The following is a 14,318-nucleotide window of genomic DNA, read 5'->3' on the forward strand; positions in this document are numbered from 1 at the left end:
CTCAGGGGTTATACCGTGGTCACCATGGACCCCTCTGAAACTCCCTTTCTCCCGTGTGTCAATGGTGTTGGTTTCAAAGAGGAAGACAGCAGTTTGTGATTGTATTAAAATCCCCTCCTGCGTACAAAGGCTTCAAACATGCCCTCACCCTTTCCCTCAAAGCCCCAAGGGTGATCACAACCAATCCCTCTTTGATGGGACACAAGAGAGTCCCCACCCCTCTCACTGACTGTCAGGATGAATGGAGGAGGGGTCCCCATTATTCTGATCTTTGATCCTCTTGAAGCTGATACCATTCCTGAGTTAGAGGAATAGTGACATGGGGAGGAAGACAGTTAAATGAGAGGGAGATAATTGCAAAATGTAAATGTAGAGGGTGTTCCCTGTGCCAATAAACAAAAAAAAGAGGAACAACTTGTGTCTGATGTGCAGGGAGCCCATCCAGTCTGTAGTGCTCACATATCTCAGCAAGAGCGCTAGGTTAAATTGTGTTTGAGAGCATTTTTTTTACTCTACATGGTTAAAGTTGTGAGAAATGGATGCAATTGTTGCAATAATTTGTAAGTGGGCAACATAAACTAATATGAGAATCCTGCACCGAGTAGATCTGCCTCAGCATGGTAGCTAAATTGGCTAGCTTAGCTAGATACAATATTACCCTAAATACTAATATTACATGTTATGTTATTATGGAATAAATAATACAGAAAGTCTTTATGTGAAATGCTAGCTCAAACAATCAAAGATGTCAAAACAAGTTAGAATATCAAGCTAGCTAGTTACATTAAAAAAATCCATATGGGCTAGCTAGCTAGTTAATGGCTCACATGGGAAAAATGCTGAGCTGGCTATTAGTCCGCATGGAAAAATTAGGTGGCCTAGCTAGCATGGCATGGCTGGCTGGTTGTGTTGGTCCATGGTGACAAAATGTGTGTGCTAGCTAGAGCCCTTCTTTTTTGTCATGGACCATAGCTAGCATGAAAATAAAAATCAATATGAATTTAAAGGGATACTTCAGGATTTTGGCAATGAGGCCTTTTATCTACTTCCACAGAGTCAGATTAACTTGTGAATACCATTTGCATGTCTCTGTATCCAGTATGAATGAAGTTAGAGGTAGTTTCACAAGCCAATGCTACCTAGCGTTAAGGCAATGACTGGAAGTCTATGGGTATCATGCTAGATGCAGTAAAGAGGTCAATCGAACTCAACCAAAACAATGGAATTTCCATGGAAATGCTTGGGGGAAAGCGCTGTGGGGGAAAGATCCCGAATATCCTCATTGCCCCCCAGCAAAATGTATTTACATTTAGGCTGTTGTTTATATGTGTATTTCACACTGTTGATGTAAGAATCGGAGTATAAAGCTTGTATGGTTGTCAACCCCATCACATGTTCATGTCATTGTCACCAATCAACTGCATAACAGATTAAAAACAACTTTGACTTCAGACTACCTCCACCGATTTCTGTATGCTAGCTATGCTAACCATCTTATACAAACGGGAGTTAACAGTTAGCAGTCACTTCTTCTAAACCTGAAAAGGGACAACTTCCAAATGTAATGCAGGAAAAACGGCTCAATATATCCAAAGTAACTACATTGTGGGCCCGTTACAATACATAAATCATGACGGATTTGACAAATATCCACTTTGTTAGACCAGATTTGTTGAATGTTACCGGATCTATAGCTAGGAAAGAACAGGGTAGGGCTCGAGATGGGACTGAAATTTTGCAGGTGGGGAGAGAGCAAGAAAGAATGGGGGAGAATGCTTGGAGCGCTGGGCATCTTGTTGTTATGACATGGATTATCTGAATTCTTCTTCTCGAATAAAAAAATCTCTCTCCCTAATTTCTGAATCCCATTTGTAACGCCAATAGGCTACTAGACTACACTTCGGTGGGGCTGGGGCAGGTTGCCTACACACACACTGACTGGCAGAGATTTTCAGCTGGCAGGCAGGCATACACTGGAAGTTTCTGAGTGACAGAGTGAGGGCTTTGCATAGGTGCTTTGTTTAGCATTTTTTTGTGGGGATGGAAAAAAATACCTGGAAGGTAAAAGAACATTATTTACCTGTTCATATAAAATAATGGTTCTGTTCTGGAACGGTATAGACATAGCCGCGGGAAGTAGGGGTGCTGAGAGTGCTGCAGCACCCCCTGATAAAACAAAACTGATAATTCCCCAAAATGTGTGAACTTGATCAGAAGGCCAGCATCCCGGAGTCGCCTTTTCACTGTTGACGTTGAGACTGGTGTTTTGCGTGTACTATTTCATGAAGCTGCCAGTTGAGGACTTGTGAGGCGTCCGTTTCTCAAACTAGACTCTCTACTAATGTACTTGTCCTCTTGCTCAGTTGTGCACCGGTGTCACGTCCTGACCATAGTAAGATGTTATTCTCTATGGTAGAGTAGGTCAGGGCGTGACAAGGGGTGTTTTGTGTTTTTCTATGTTTTCTATTTCAATGTTCTTAGGTTCTAGTTTTTGTATTTCTATGTTGGCTTGTTTGGGATGATCTCCAATTGGAGGCAGCTGGTCCTTGTTGTCTCTAATTGGAGATCATATTTAAGTAGGGGTTTTTCTTCCTGGGTTTTGTGGGTGATTATTTTTGAGTAGTGTTTGTTCTTCTCTGCGTCACGGTTTGTTGTTTTTGTCTATTCAGTTATTTTGATGTATTGCATGAGTTTCACAGAGTAAATAAAATGTGGAACTACTCACACGCTGCACTTTGGTCCGCTACTCCTTTCGACAGCCGTGACAGAATCACCCACCACAAAAGGACCAAGCAGCATGCCCAGGAGGAGCAGGGATCCTGGGCTCGGGAGAAGAGAGAATGGAGGACGTCCTGGACCTGGGAGGAGGTAATGGCAGGGGACAAGACCCTGACATGGAAGCAGGTGGAGATGGCGCAAGCGGAATGGCGATGCTATGAGGAGCTAGCCCAACGACGGAAGCCAGAGAGGCACCCCCCCCCCCAAAAAAAAATGGGGGGGGGCACACGGGGAGTTTGGCAGAATCAGGGTGGAGACCTGAGCCAACTCCCCGTGCTTACCGTGGGGAGCGAGTGACGGGGCAAGCACCGTGTTATGCGGTGATGCGCACTGTGTCGCCAGTGAGCACTCACAGGCCGGTGCGATCTGTGCCCGCGCCTTGCAGTTGTCGAGCTGGGTTGAGCATCCAGCAAAGACGGGGTTGTGCCAGCCATAAGCTCCAGACCTCCAGTGCGCCTCCATGGCTCAGTATACCCTGTGCCTGCCCCACGTACCCGGCCTCCAGTGAGTCTATCAGCCTGGTACGTCCTGTGCCTGCTCCTCGCACTCGCACTCGCCCTGAGTTGCGTGTTACCAGTCTGGCGCCACCTATGCCAGCCCCACGCATCAGGCCTCCAGTGCGCATTCCCAGTCCAGAGCTTCCGGCGACAGTTCCCAGTCCAGAGCATCCGGCGACAGTTCCCAGTCCACTTTGGTCCGCTACTCCTTTCAACAGCCGTGACAACCGGGGCCTCCCACTCCTCTTTCTATTCTGGTTTGTGAAGGCATTGTACCAGATCTTCAGTTTCTTGGCAATTTCTCACATTTCTCAGAACAAGAATAGACTGACGAGTTTCAAAAGAAAAGTCTTTGTTTATGGCCGTTTTGAGCCTGTAATCGAACCCAGAAATGCGTATTTTTTTTTTTTTTATTGAACTAGGTAAGTCAGTTAAGAACAAATTCTTATTTACAATGACGGCCTACTAGGGAGCAGTGGTTGAACTGCCTTGTTCAGGAGCAGAATGACAGATTTTTACCTTGTCAGCTCGGGGATTCGATCCAGCACTAGGCTACCTAGGTTACCTACCTGCCGCCCCAGGATACTAAGCTACCTGATGCTGCAGATACTCAACTTGTCCAAATAAGGCCAGTTTTATTACTTCTTTAATCAGAACTACAGTTTTCAGCTGTGCTAACATAATTGCAAAAGGGTTTTCTAATGATCAATTAGCATTTTAAAATTATAAACTTGGATTAGCTAACACAACGTGCCATTGGAACACAGGAGTGATGGTTGCTGATAATGGGCCTCTGTACGCCTATGTAGATATTCCATAAAAAAATCAGCCGTTTCCAGCTACAATAGTAATTTACAACATTAACAACGTCTACACTGTATTTCTGATCAACTTGATGTTGATCACTCGAGTATCTTACCTAGTTATTTTCAGATGATCTCATTTTACAATCAGTTTGTCTCCCCTCTTCTCCCTCCTCTCCCTCACAATTCTTCAATTCCTCCTCTTCCCTCCCCTTTTTCTCCTTCCCTCTCCCTCCTCCCCTCTCCCTTCCCCCTTCACCCCTTTCCTGTCTGTCTATCTGTCTACCTCTCCATTTGTTTGTCAATCAGCCTCTTGTATATCTCTCTGTCTTTCTGTGCCAATCTGTTTGTCTCCTCCATGTTCTGTTTGACTGTTACAGCATACCGTTAATTTGAGAGGACTGTTAAAAAAGGAAGGACAAAAGGAAAATGCTGTTTGTTTTTTATCCAGACATTCGGCAGCTCACTCAAAAGTCTTGAGAATCTCTGGTTAAAAAGTAAAGTAAAACTGGATTCATGGAGAGCAGCTCAGTCCAGGATTTTGTGTATCTCTTTTCTTAAAACAGACAAAGAAAAGATACTGGTGGTTCATGGCATGTTTTAAGTGCCTGTGTTTAATAAAACAAAATGTTAATTTAGCATTGTTTTCATCAATTATTCCACTGAACAATCAGATAAACATAGTGTTATTGTATATCTAAAATAATTAGCTAAACAAAAGCTGATAGAACGTTTTACTGTTGTTAATGCAATTTCCCTTTGATTCAAATAGGGAAACACTGACTGACTAGTAAAAAAGAAAATACTGGTAGACTATCTGTTTGTGTAATATGTGCATTACCCTATTAACAATATTTGAATTTATTTTTACCTTTATTTTACCAGCATGTCATACTGAGACCAAATTCTCTTTTACAGATGAGCCCTGAGTACTAATTTACTTTCAGATATACAGAAAATACAATACATTCCCAATCATGGCATACAATGCACATACAGCCATTAGATCGAAGGTCAGCTTCACATTTCCCCCTCTAACGGGGAAATCGGGTTTGTGGATGGGTAAGATGGCCCTAGAGCTGTACGTAATGGGCAACTTTGATATGGAGAGTGTATAGCCATAGTTGCAATAATAAAGCCTATAAAGGAGACAGAAGTTCCACTAGGGACCAATTCCAAATCAACTTTTAGCCCTTAAACCCTATGTGTAAATTTGGCAGGTACAGACAGTACGCTGCTTATCACTGCAAAGTGGGGGGTTCTACTTAGCTATTTGGAATTGTTTTAAGAAGGTCATATCAAGGATCATTTTGCTATTTGATTTTGAATTTTAAGACCCCTTGAAGTATAACAAAAATATATGAAACAATTATTTGATGAAAAATGATTTTTGTCCTTACTGCTATTAGCCCATACAAATGCATTGAATAACAGATTCACTACATGGAACAACTGATAGTCCCCCCCAAAAAAATTTAAAGGAAGTTTGTTCTGAAGTGTCTGTCCTATATCTGAAAAAATAAGAAATCTCAGGTAACACTATTATTTTTATTTTTATTTACATGTATTTAACCCTTTATTTTTGGCACAAAACAGTCCATATATTCTTCCATAAATGTTTTCAATGGGTACCGGGGGACCTTCACACTAGTCTTGTGCGACATGTGGGCGCCCTAGCGCAAAACAACCGACGTACAGTACCAGTCAAAAGTCTGGGCACACCTACTCATTCAAGGGTTTTTCTTCATTTTTATTATTTTCTACATTGTAGAATAATAGTGAAGACATCAAAAACAATCAAATAACCAAAAAAGTGTTAAATAAATCAAAATGTATTTTATATTTGAGATTCGTTAAAGTAGCCACCCTTTGTCTTGATGACAGCTTTGCACACTCTTGGCATTCTCTCTACCAGCTTCATGAGGTAGTCACCTGGAATGCATTTCAATAAACAGGTGTGCCTTATTAAAAGTTAATTTGTGGAATTTATTTCCTTCTTAATGCATTTGAGCCAATCAATTGTGTTGTGAAAAGGTAGAAGATAGGTTTATTTGGTAAAAGACCAAGTCCATATTATGGCAAGAATAGTTCAAATAAGCAAAGAGAAACGACATTCCATCATTACTTTAAGATATGAAGGTCAGTAAATGTAGAAAATTTCAAGAACTTTGAAAGTTTCTTCAAGTGCAGTTGCAAAAACTATCAAGCACTATAATGAAACTGGCGCTCATGAGGACCGCCATAGGAAAGGAAGACCCAGAGTTACCTCTGCTGCAGAGGATAAGTTAATTAGAGATACCAGCCTCTATTTGACCGAGAAGGAGAGTGATGAAGAGCTGCATGAGATGACCTGGTCTCCACAATCACCTGACCTAAAACCAATTGAGATTGTTTGGCCTGAGTTGGACCGCTGAGTAAAGGAAAAGCAGCCAACAAGTGCTCAACATATGTGGGAACTCCTTCAAGACTGTTGGAAAAGTATTCCAGGTGAAGCTGGTTGAGAGAATGCCAAGAGTGTGCAAAGCTGTCATCAAGGCAAAGTGTGGCTACTTTGATGAATCTAAAAAATAAAATATATTTTTGTTTAATAATAGCTTTAGCTTTATTTGTGACCTATGTACAAATTAGAATCGTTTGATAGCAGAGCATAAGAGAGTTGCCACATCAATGTTACACTGAGTTAACTAGTTATTGTTAATGTTATATTCCAATGTTATTTAATGTTTTTAGTTATATTCCATTCCAATATTATATTCCAATTATTTAATTTTTTAATGAATTAAAAACAACTATTGAAAAGAACTTTAGTTCTCGGTTTTCAAGATTTTATTAACTAATCCACAACACACATCGCTGTTGTTTTTTATTGCCAGTAGAGGGTAGTATTTCCATTGCCTCCAAAGATCCAGGATTGGGTATGTGCAAAATTACTTTCTACAATACAGGCTGTTCTATTGTGGTTGTATTCTATGATTTCGTTCATGAAAATTCTGAAAACATCTGCCATAATCTATAAAACCTGGCATAAATTACCCGGATTTACTAGATTTATAAAAGTGGTATGCATGGTGCTTGTATCATATGAACATTTGTGTTTGATTACTCTGTGATCTCTCCCACCCCTTCCTTCCCCTGTCAATCCCGCCACATCCCACCTGCGAGACCCCAGGCTTCCGACATACAGTGTTTCCTGTTCCTCCGTCAGGGTCGTGCTAACACTCACAGCTCTCTGCGAGGCCACGCTACACCTGGGCCTTCCTGTCTGCTCTCACAGCCAATGTACACTCTGACAACGCAGCGCAAGACACTGGAAAATCCATTACTTACACACAATTCTACACATTATACCAACTCACACACCCACAAAGGATTCCAGCTGTACAATCCCACCCTTCTCCTTCCTCTTGTACTTTCTTTTCCTGAATTGCATGCCCCTGGCCTGCTAACAGCTTATAACATTCTTACCATTTTTTTTTATAAAGTTGATCATAATGAGGATAATAGTGCAATTTATTCATATGTATAGTGTTTTTCCAGGTCCCAAGGGCACAGAGAGGTCAGCATTAATGCATCACATTGATCATTGACATGAAAGTCAGTTGCAAATGTAAGACTTTCTACCTCAATATTGACAACATGAGTCTTGAACAAAGAAGGGAATGCCACCCTCGTATATATATAAAAAAACGAATCTGGTTTCTGTAAAAACATAAGTGCCTCTTCTCACAACACTTTAAGGTTAGACTAAGGTTTCCTGGTAAATATTTAATTTATTCATAGCAGTAGTGAATACCACCAAGATTTCTACGACCACTGCTACAATATTTTGTTGTTGTTGTTGCTCTTGTAGTATGGGTGGGTAGTACCATGCTAGTAATTGCAGCAGTGGTTGTGGAAATCATGGTGGTATTAGTGGCATGCAGTAGTAGTGGCAGCAGTAGAAGTAATCATCCTTGGCATCACGGCTGACATCAAGTATGCATCGGCATGGTGTGGGGAGGTCAGTGTGGATAGTTAGTCACAGAGCGCGGGGGAGAGTGGCGGGTCTGAGAAACAAGGATACAGTGTGTGGTATTTGTGAGACGGCTGCAATGTTTGCCATGTGAAACTGGGCCTGGACGCTGTGTACTAACCTACAGGAACTTGAACCGAGGCCTTAACCCTAGTCCACAGTTCCACAGCAAATAACACTGTCAGGTGGGTCTCTCCGTCCCACTAGTCTCTTATTGAAACCTTCCCCTGTCTTTCCCTCAGTCAGCTTCAGGGTGTTCCACCTGGCTCTCTTCTGGGTCTCATTATAAAAATCTGATTCACTGATTTGTGATTGACAATGGGGACTGTATCATATTTGTCCACAAATATCTAGTAATGATATCTATACAAAATAATACATTTTAGATTGTAGAGTAATCAAAACAAATCACAGACTAGGTGTGTGGGTGTGTGTACTGGTAAACAGAAAAGTGGGAAACAAATTATGGGTACAAAATATCACGTACATTTTGTTTTTGTAGAAATACATATATTTTCATGGCGTTTGTAATTTTTTTTACAAGAGGCACTTTCATTATAAGACATTTATTGAATATATTAATAAAAATAAAGTGATATAAATTAACATATTACATTCTCGGTCCACTATTGTTTATATTCTGTGCACCTCGAAAAAGGAGGTAATATCCAAAACATGTCACTCCATCGTTAAGTGAAGTCTGTACAGATAGAGACGATACGAAACAAACATATATACCTAATGACAAACAAATCAACATTGCCTAACTGTACAAAGTATAGTAAATACATATTTACAAGTCATCACTACAATAATTAAACATGAATAACTTACAAAGGTCCATTTAAAACCTCCGTGTCTATAACAATGATGATTCATATTTCAGAGTGTAAACCATGAACACCTGTGCATTTATATTCTTGCCCATCAAATTTGATAGGAGGTCCACTGACAGAGATCATTTGTAGAATGCACACAATCGCCAACAGATCTGTCACTTACTGAACACAAGCAAAACAGACAAGTGAAAAGGGCAGTAAGGCTATAAAGACGTTTGTCAGAAGGGATGCTACGCAAATGTCTCTGTGAGATTGCCTGTCTGATATTCAGTCTAACCTTTCTCATTGGGTAGTTATAAGTACAGTCCCACAGAGTACAATTCACCATTACAAACTACAGTAACACAGAAGCACCCCCAACTGTCTTTTAAATTCAGTCAGTCAGTCCATCACTGAAGTTATACGGAGGTGCTGATTTTTGGGTGTGAGTGAAGACCAAACCAAATCCATTGGATTATGGGGGGAGTTACCACCAGTGAGAGAATGAGAGAAAGTGTTGGGTACACAATTAGGCAGCTGTAAGAGTAAAACAGTTCACTACATCGCATCAGTGTCCTTCCCCCAGCTGATGGAGCCTTCCATCAGCTGGGGGAAGGCAGACTGGAGACAGGGCAAGTGGGAGTCCTGGGATAAAGGAACACAGACTGGAGACAGGGCAGGGGGGAGTCCTGGGGTAAAGGAACACAGACTGGAGACAGGGCAGGGGGGGAGTCCTGGGGTAAAGGAACACAGACTGGAGACAGGGCAAGGGGGAGTCCTGGGGTAAAGGAACACAGACTGGAGACAGGGCAAGTGGGAGTCCTGGGATAAAGGAACACAGACTGGAGACAGGGTAAGGGGGAGTCCTGGAGTAAAGGAACACAGACTGGAGACTGGGTAAGGGGGAGTCCTGGAGTAAAGGAACACAGACTGGAGACAGGGCAGGGGGGAGTCCTGGGGTAAAGGAACACAGACTGGAGACAGGGCAAGGGGGGAGTCCTGGGGTAAAGGAACACAGACTGGAGACAGGGCAAGTGGGAGTCCTGGGATAAAGGAACACAGACTGGAGACAGGGTAAGGGGGAGTCCTGGGATAAAGGAACACAGACTGGAGACTGGGTAAGGGGGAGTCCTGGAGTAAAGGAACACAGACTGGAGACAGGGCAGGGGGGAGTCCTGGGGTAAAGGAACACAGACTGGAGACAGGGCAAGGGGGAGTCCTGGGGTAAAGGAACACAGACTGGAGACAGGGCAAGGGGGAGTCCTGGGGTAAAGGAACACAGACTGGAGACAGGGCAGGGGGGAGTCCTGGGGTAAAGGAACACAGACTGGAGACTGGGTAAGGGGGAGTCCTGGAGTAAAGGAACACAGACTTGGGTAAAGAGGCTACGGCAGCAATAAACCCTGGGGTTAGGGAACAGGAAACGTTTTTGGAATGAGGGAAGGAGACAGTGAGATTAGGGCAAATGTGAACCCTGGAGTCGAGGGCCAGAGTCAGGTCAAGGGCATGTTCTTGTTGCGAGAAATGCTAGTGTTTAGGCATGGGGCTCAGTGGGTGAAGGTATGGATGTCATTAGGCAGACTGAGGGAGCCCGGGGAGGCAAGCCCTTGACTTTGGCAGCTCTGGCTACAGCGGCAACGCTGGATCCACATGACGCTACGGGTAAAGTCCTGCCTGTCTCCGGGACAGCGGAAGTGAAGGTTCACTGTGCGCGTCAGAGAAGGAGTGCAGCAGCTGCCGTCGGCACACAAGCCACAGGAACGAGGACGATACTGGCGCGCTGTAGAGCAGCCGGTGAACTTGATCCGGACAGGTTTGCGAGGACGTATTGTGCGTTGGCACTTCTTCCCTTTCTGTAAGAGAAATGGGGCCACAGGTCAAAATACATACACCCTGACAGCACAGGAGGTAGGTGGGACCTTAATTGTGGAGGATGGGCTCGTGGTAATGGCTGGAGCGGAATTAGTGGAATGGTATCAAATACATGGTTTCTATTTCATTAGCTCCGTTCCAGCCATTATTATGAGCTGTCCTCCCCTCAGCAGCCTCCACTGCTTGACAGGAGGATAGCTGTGAATTATACATGGTACAATTCCATAACTAGTCTAGTGGTCAATTTATAGTAGTGTAATTCCCATTTGATGATCCTGGACCATTGTGTTTCTTGTCATTGAAAAAGTGTGCCCACACGTAGTCCATGTTCTTACCTTGGGAGAAGGGGTGAGAGCCAGATCACACTGCCGGATCTGGCACAGTCGTGTCTCTCTGGCCAACCGACACTCAGCGTTGCTACTGGTTACTCGGCTGGACACGCCCATCCCACACGTGGCTGAGCAAGGCGACCAATCAGTGGTTTGCAGGAAGCAGGTTGAGGGAAGTAAGGCATGGGACTGGGGGGAGGAGATCCACTCTGTAAGAAGAGAGGGCCAAACATGGAGCCATGAGGAACACCATTCTCCTCTGACTGATACAAAACATTACAAATGTATATTTCATAACAAAAAGAGAGTATCATTAAGTACCTTGATATGACGCTCCAGCACTTGAGTCCCAGGGGGTGGGAGCCATGAGCAGCTCATTGCTGGCAAGATCAGGGTGCTGGGGTGGGGAAGGAGGTGGAGCGTGGTCAGCCTCTCTGGAGTCCTCCTTGATATGGTTGTCATCGTCACAAAGCCACTCCTCGCAGCAGCGTCCTGGTAGCCTGGCCAGCCGGGGCCGAGAGCAGGGCCAACCTGGTAGTGGTACCTGGTGTGGGCACAGGGGCATGCAGCCCACCACGCCGTCCATACAGCTGCACTGGTGCTGGCAGCTGGGCTGGAAGTCCTCCCCGTGTTGGTAGACCCGACCGTTCAGCTCACAGGGACGACCCATGGCCTCAGCTGGGACAGGAGCAATGCATTTTTGTACAATCATTGTCGCTTTTGTGTATATCATTATATTCATTAGAGTTAGCATTGTCGATAATATTATCAGTGCCAATCAGAAGGTGGATAGGAAATGTCAATCATAGCATAAGTATGTCCAGTCCCACCCTAGGCCATTTTGATGTCCATGCCCTTACCTCGACACAGTCCTGTCTCCGGGTCTCCTCCAGACCCTAGGTGGCAGTGCAGGCCCTTGATGTGGTCACAGGGCTGGCTAGGGCTGCAGTCCTGGTTGTACTGCCTGGCACACACCTTACAGCAGCCGCAGGAGTCTGTCACCCAGCTGACGCCCGGTGGGCATGAGGGCGGTGAGGTGGGGCACGAGCACTGCCGCGGGCATCCACCCTGCACCTGGGAAACACAGCGAGAGGATTGAGAGTTAGTGTGTATATGTGGGGGTGGGTCACTGCAGGGCACAGGAGAAGGGCACAGGGGAAGGGCATCCCTTTGGTGTTGGAAGCCCCCACAGAAGAGGGATTGTACAATGCTTGAGTAAATATCTGGAGGAGAAAAAATGGTGGAATCAAGTGTATACCTAGAATAAGGTTCCCCAAAGATCTAAAGTCCTCTTGGTTATCCACAAGCAAAAACTCTTACTGGTATTTCAGATACGTTCATTTACAGTATGCAGGTCAAATACCAGCTAACACTCAGCAGAAATTCCTCTCCAAATTCTCTGATTGTGTACCCAAATATCCTAATAATTAAACTGTGATTGTACAAAGGAATTTGATTTAGAACAATGCTTTCATTCAAACCGGCACCCTGTTCTAATCTTGTTAGGACACATTTATGCTTCTACCTTTCTAAGCATGATTGTTACACATCAGCCTGGAGCGACACAGACTAGATCATCAAGCTCAAAAGTATCCAACAAGCCCTAAATTCAAATGTATCTATGGAAATGAGTTTATTAATTTGTTCAAAGATCCCTGTCTCATTATTTCAGTCAATAGATGGACAATTTAATATGCATAATTTGAAATGAATTTGACCACAATATATACTTGCAATTTCTCAATTTGAATATTAAAGATGACATTGTATCATTTTGAAGAGCTTATGGTGAAGTATGTAGAACCCGATGATGTAAAGACACTCATTTGAATGGAGAGTGGTAAAAGCACACATATGAAACACTTTAAAAAGTACTTACCAGCATGACAGTGCAAGATAGAAACACCACTGAGGAGATGCTTGCTTGTCGCATCATTGTCCACAAAAAAAACGTGATTTTCATGGGTTCGGGAAAAAAAATTAATACAAAGTTTTCCCAATATGTCAGCTAGACTCTTCACTCTCAGGGCTAGCAGTGTCGAAAGACGCACTGATCAAACCAATGTGAAGAAGAGGAGCTGTTCACTACTTTCAAATGATATCTTCCTGTATCTTCTCATCTATCCGAAGGAGTTGTGGGTGAGCCTGTCTGGTTTTGTGTTTTCTAAGGAGAAAATTCAAGTCCAACTTGATCCGTTTCTATGGAGATGGAAGTAGTCAGCACAGCTCAGCTCAACTCAGGCTCTTCGCAACTTCATTAAGAGATTTTCACAGTGGCTCCCCCTTTTATAGAGGCCAGACGTCCCTGTGTGACATCATCACAAACCCTCTCTCAGATGCTAGAGAGGGCAAAGGGGGGCAGGGAGACGAGGACAGACGGAGAGACAGAGGGGGCAGGGAGGGAGATTAGGACAGACAGACAGACAGACAGACAGACAGACAGACAGACAGACAGACAGACAGACGGGAGCAGGGAGGAAGACGAGGGCAGACAGACAGAGGGGAACAGGGAGGGAGACGAGGGCAGACAGACAGACAGACAGGCAGACAGACAGACAGAGGGAAAGGAGCAGCACAGAGGGGAACAGGGGACGAGGGCAGACAGACAGACAGAGGGGAACAGGGAGGGAGACGAGGGCACACAAACAGGCAGACAGACAGACAGAGGGGAACAGGGAGGGAGACGAGGGCAGGCAGGCAGACAGAGGGGAACAGGGAGGGAGACGAGGGCAGACAGACAGACAGAGGGGAACAGGGAGGGAGACGAGGGCAGACAGACAGACAGACAGGCAGACAGACAGACAGAGGGGAACAGGGAGGGAGACGAGGGCAGGCAGGCAGGCAGGCAGGCAGACAGACAGACAGACAGACAGACAGACAGACAGACAGACAGACAGACAGACAGACAGACAGACAGACAGACAGACAGACAGACAGACAGACAGACAGAGAGACAGACAGACAGACAGACAGAGGGGGTCAGGGAGGGAGACGAGGGCAGACAGACAGACAGACAGAGGGGGGAGGGAGGTAGATGAGGACAGACAGACAGAGGGAGGGGTATAGGAGGGCAGACACAGACAGACAGACAGAGGGAGGGAGGGAGGGAGGGAGGGGTATAGGAGGACAGACAGACAGACAGACAGACAGACAGACAGACAGACAGACAGACAGACAGACAGACAGACAGACAGACAGACAGACAGACA

General features: G+C 44.6%; 1 protein-coding gene across 1 annotated transcript; it reads right to left on the reverse strand.

Moving 5' to 3' along the window:
- Positions 1–8,640: 8,640 nt before the first annotated feature.
- ccn1l1 (cellular communication network factor 1, like 1) lies at positions 8,641–13,373 on the reverse strand. The gene is made up of 5 exons (XM_014142530.2): positions 12,989–13,373; positions 11,970–12,183; positions 11,431–11,787; positions 11,116–11,318; positions 8,641–10,761 (listed from the first exon to the last, which is right to left on the reverse strand). Exons 1-5 carry the CDS (start codon positions 13,070–13,072, stop codon positions 10,456–10,458), a joined length of 1,164 nt encoding a protein of 387 aa, XP_013998005.1. The 5' UTR covers positions 13,073–13,373; the 3' UTR covers positions 8,641–10,455.
- Between the last annotated feature and the right edge of the window lie 945 nt (positions 13,374–14,318).

This window comes from Salmo salar, chromosome ssa01, assembly GCF_905237065.1.
Source record: "Salmo salar chromosome ssa01, Ssal_v3.1, whole genome shotgun sequence".
In the NCBI taxonomy this organism is placed as follows: Eukaryota; Metazoa; Chordata; class Actinopteri; order Salmoniformes; family Salmonidae; genus Salmo; species Salmo salar.

Bases quoted from the DNA above. Each gene is read 5' to 3' on its own strand.
- ccn1l1 (XM_014142530.2), bottom strand. From the start codon at position 13,072: ATGAAAATCACGTTTTTTTTGTGGACAATGATGCGACAAGCAAGCATC. The intron at 11,319-11,430 runs GTACTTAATGAT...CTCTTCTTACAG, and splicing joins TGCTGGAGCGTCATATCAAG to AGTGGATCTCCTCCCCCCAG. The intron at 10,762-11,115 runs GTAAGAACATGG...TTTCTCTTACAG, and splicing joins CTCTCACCCCTTCTCCCAAG to AAAGGGAAGAAGTGCCAACG.